The sequence below is a fragment of the Neovison vison genome, chromosome 3, assembly GCF_020171115.1.
Source record: "Neovison vison isolate M4711 chromosome 3, ASM_NN_V1, whole genome shotgun sequence".
NCBI lineage: Eukaryota > Metazoa > Chordata > Mammalia > Carnivora > Mustelidae > Neogale > Neogale vison.
In genome coordinates this window covers 10,182,919-10,187,761 of record NC_058093.1, presented here as the reverse complement: position 1 = coordinate 10,187,761, position 4,843 = coordinate 10,182,919, and the positions used below count along the sequence as shown (strand labels likewise).

The 4,843-nt window shown below is 38.1% G+C and overlaps 1 protein-coding gene across 1 annotated transcript; it reads left to right on the top strand.

The window, feature by feature from the left end:
• Positions 1 to 1,508: 1,508 nt before the first annotated feature.
• LOC122902161 (PRELI domain containing protein 3B-like) lies at positions 1,509 to 2,269 on the top strand. The gene has a single exon (XM_044241233.1). The coding sequence runs from the start codon at positions 1,590 to 1,592 to the stop codon at positions 2,172 to 2,174; it is 585 nt and encodes a 194-aa protein (XP_044097168.1). The 5' UTR covers positions 1,509 to 1,589; the 3' UTR covers positions 2,175 to 2,269.
• The last annotated feature ends 2,574 nt before the right edge of the window (positions 2,270 to 4,843 follow it).

Below are 4,843 nucleotides of genomic sequence, written 5' to 3'. Positions count from 1 at the left end.
AGCCAAATACATAATGTACCTGACTTGGATATATAATTCCATGGTTAAGTCAGCCAGAGCCTCTTAGGAATATTGGAAACAAGCCTAAATATTATCAGTAGGATACGTTCAATATAATAAAGACGTTATTCAAAGAGTACTCTCAAATGACAAGTTCATTCAGAACGTTTTAATCAGTTAAATGTTCCCTGGCATTGGTACCTGTGAATGATCCAGCAAGGAATTGAATGACTAATCCACTAAACTTCCCTGCAACCTTTCTCAACCCTTCTTGAAAGCAAAAAGAAGAGTAATTTAAATGAACCAAATGTTTAAAATCTATTGTTTCTACAAAAGGCTACTGAGCAGAACCTTTATAAAAATAGGCTCAGCTTCCAGACTTCCTTTTTTTAAAAAACGCTAAATATATCACACTGAAACCTTAAATAATACTTAAAGTTTAATTTAATTTATAGGAATACAGCAGTGAAATGACAGTTTAGTTCTAATTTTTAATTACCCGGTCAGTTTAATAACTTATTAGAACAAGACTTTCTGGTCCTATGCATGCACTGACTAATATTAATCATTTCACTTACAGAAAAGTATCACAGACTAGGTCAAGTTCCTTTTAATGGATTCTCTAAGGAGGATCCTCAGTTGTGTGCCTATGTTAGAAAGAGGTCTTGAAGAACAACTTGAACTCATCAGAAGCCCAACATTTTCCAAACACAACACTTTTGTAACGGTTTCACCTCCAGTTCAAAAGAGCTATGGAAATACTTGCATAGGTCTGTACAAAGAGTATAAGAAGTTATTTGAATAGGCCATATGTTCTTCTGCAAACCACCTAGATGATAATGGAGTGGGCATTAGCTAAAAATATTAAGCATAAGTTGGGCCAAGAAAATGCCCAGGAGAGATTGCCTATAATATTAGAATGTGGAGGAGGTAAAATAGATCAGTCTTCTATTATGAGTAGAGAGTCTAAAGCTAGAAGCTAGAGTCCACATTTTTAGCTATCATGTTCCACATGATAACCAAACTCGCTGAACCAATTAAGGATTCCAGAAAGTAACTGCAAGAGGTGGCAGTTTCAAGGATGGTTTTCATGCCTGGATAAGGAACATCACTGTTATTCATTCATTTATCCATTAAGTGCAGGACTGTTTAGACCTGTTTTCCCTGCTCCCTGCTTTATAGATTCTGTCCTTCATGAAGACTAGTTGAACCAGCAGAGACTAAATTAGCACAAAATGGTAAGCCCTACCCCTTGTTTTTGAAGCTATAAGTATCCAGGAGTACCTGGGTGGCTCAGTCATTCAGTGTCGGCCTTCGGCTCAGGTCATGATCCCAAGGTCCTGAGATCAAGTCCCACATTAGGCTCCTTGCTCAGCAGGAAGCCTGCTTCTCCCTCTCCCACTCCCCCTGCTCATGTTTCCTCCCTCCCTGTGTCTCACTCTGTCAAATAAAGAAATAAAATAGTTTTTTTAAAAAGCTATAAAGAGGCACGGCGGACGGGTGTCTGGGGGGCGGGGCGGGGGCAAGTGTGGCTTTTCCGCCTTATTGTCCCCTATTGCCGGCGGGACACCGCACAGGCTGCCGGCACCATGAAGATCTGGACTTCAGAGCACGTCTTTGACCACCCGTGGGAAACCGTTACGACAGCCGCCATGCAGAAATACCCAAACCCTATGAACCCGAGCGTGGTTGGGGTTGATGTGCTGGACAGACACGTGGATCCCTCTGGAAAGCTGCATAGCCATAGACTTCTCAGCACAGAGTGGGGACTGCCTTCCATTGTGAAATCTCTCATTAGTGCTGCAAGAACTAAAACATACGTGCAAGAACATTCTGTAGCTGATCCTGTAGAGAAGACAATGGAACTTAAATCTACTAACATTTCATTTACAAATATGGTTTCAGTAGATGAGAGACTTATATACCAACCACATCCTCAGGACCCAGAAAAAACTGTTTTGACTCAAGAAGCCATAATCACTGTGAAAGGAGTCAGTCTCAGCAGTTACCTTGAAGGACTCATGGCAAGTACAATATCTTCAAATGCTAATAAAGGCCGAGAAGCAATGGAATGGGTAATACATAAATTAAATGCTGAGATTGAAGAATTGACGGCTTCGGCGAGGAGGAGCATAAGGACACCGATGGCAGCAGCGGCATTTGTAGAGAAATGAGGATGAAAATCAGTACCCGACATCTGCCCCCCAGGTCTCTGCAAACTGGCAGTATATTTATTTGTTATTTAAAAAATAAAACCGTATTTTAGGTAGAGTTTCTTTTGTTTTGTTTTGGTTTGGTTTTTTGTTTTGTTTTTTGTTGTTGTTGTTGTTTTTAAATAAGCCGAAGAAAGCTGTAGGACTTCTGATTAAAACAAAGAAGGTTCAGGGTCTTTAAATAAGCGGGATCATTGTTTGAAATGACCAGCTGATTTTGAGGATTCCAGTATTTATGTGAAAATTTAATAATTTTGAAAAGTACTTAGAATATCATATTGCCATATTAAATCTCCTTTAAGGTAGAAATGTAAAGCTTTTCATGCATTGGAACTCGACCTGGCTTTGGACCAACCCCAGAAAAAAGCAGAGCCACCTAAACACCTACAATTGCCCTGCTGTGGTAAGCTGCAAGAACTTGCATGAGGAAATGCTCTGTAAAAGGAGAAATTCTAGTTTGAGAAAACATATTAATTTGTATAAAATAACTTGCCCTTCTATAAAGCACCATTAAGAACCACAGTGTTTTTTGTTTTGGTACTTAAATGACATTTTTGGAAATGAAAATTATCGCTAAAATAATACAAGCAAAAAAAGATTTTAGCCTGTTAAAAGAGTACTGTATTAATTGGCCAAAGTTTTGTAACTTAGGAAAGGTATTACCTTCCTTGGATTTGTATTTTATGACTTAGTATGCTATACCGTGGGCTGGTGATGTTCACTGAAAAAATAAAGTCATTACCGGAAAAAAAAAAAAAAAAAAGCTATAAAGATCCATAAAAATATTAGTAAGTCTTAGTAGAGGTCTGCTTTAAGATGTTTACTGTAGGGGCACGTGGCTGGCTAAGCTGGTAGATTATGCAACTCTTGATCTCAGGGTTGTAATTTTGAGTCCCACATTGAGTGTAGAGATCACTTAAAAATAAATTAAAATCTTTTAAAAAAAAAAGATGTTTACTGTAAAAAAAAAAAAATCTCGTGTTGTTAGTTCAAAATAATGGTTGCTAAAAACTTCTTAATGACTTTCTTATGAGTCTGTGTAATTCATCTAGTGTCTAGTATAAACAAAGATTATCCTGGCAATCCCTGAATCTAGAAGGCTAACTGGTATATACATCTGTGCCTTGGGAACTGGTGGGAGCAGGTAGCTACCAGAGGCTGACTGGCTTAGGAATCACACATAGTTCAGACAGAAGCCTGGAAATCACTTGCAAAGAATAGTTCCCCTTAAGTAAAGATGATAATCAAATGTTTAATAAAGCACATGGCAGAGGACAGAACGGATGCTAGTTCACAATGGTACTTCTGGTAACTGCCTGCTGAACCCAAGCCCAGGGAGAATGGACTGCCCTCAGGAAACCAGCACAAGTTACAGAAAGGAGCATGTCCAAAGAGCCAAACATTCAAGATCCCACAGCCTGGCCACAGTTCATCCTATGACCTTTCTAAAGCTACAGTTCAGATTCTCTAATTGCACATGAATATGAAGCTTTCCAATAACAATCCCCCCAATGGAAATAAGGCCCTATTCCACATAATCTAAGAACATAGAAGAGGATGTCAACAGAAGAGAAACCTATATATATCCATTTTTCACATTAATCAAACTGTATTTTTGTTAAATATTACTACAGATTTAACAGAATTTTACTGATGTTAAAAATACTCTATTTGCAGGACACCTGGGTGGCTCAGTTAGTTCACTGGCTGCCTTTTGCTCAGGTCATGATCCCAGGACCGAGCCCTGCATTGGACTCCTTGTTCAGCAAGGAGCCTGCTTCTCCCTGTGCCTGCCACTCCCCCTGCTTGTGCTCTCTCGTACTCTCTGACAAATAAACAAACAAAATCTTAAAAAAAAAAAAAATACTCTGTTTGTGAAAGTGTAAACTGGTACAATCACTTTGGAAAATTATTTGTCAGTAACCATTAAAATTCAACATATGTATGCCTTTTTACCCATCAATTTCACTCCAAGATATATATGCAACAAAAGTGCACATATATGTTCTCAAAATACATGTATAAGAATGATCATGGCAGCAATAGCCACAAAAGCCCCAAATTAGACTCAGCTCTCATGTCTATCAGCTAAAGAATATATATATAAATTGTGATATATTCATAAAACAGAATACTATAAAGCCATGGAGTACAACTAAGTGGAACAAAATGGATTAACCTCTCAAACACAATGGGAGGAAAAGAAGCCAGACAAAAAAGAAAATATTTTGTGTGATTCCATTTATTTAAAAAAATTCCAAAATAGGAAAAACTAACCTATGGTGTTAGGAGTCAGGATAATTATTTTTGTGGTGAGGTAGCGAGGGTGCCATAGGGCCTTGTAGGATGTCCTATTTTATCATCTGGGTTCTGCTTACAGGGATGTGTTTACTCTGGAAAACCTCATTGAGTTGTACACTAATAATATGTATACTTTCCTGTATGCATGTTCAATTTCAAAGAAAGCTTATATTAATTAACTACATAAACTTCAAAAATATTCCTCAGTAAGTGGTATAACATTGACCCTTCATTGTTTACCGTGTCCTATCTCATCCACTGTCTCCATTGTAACTACAACCCCATGTGGTGGATAGATGCAGTAAGAAGGAAATAAACATCACACACTT

Bases quoted from the DNA above. Each gene is read 5' to 3' on its own strand.
- LOC122902161 (XM_044241233.1), top strand. From the start codon at position 1,590: ATGAAGATCTGGACTTCAGAGCACGTCTTTGACCACCCGTGGGAAACC.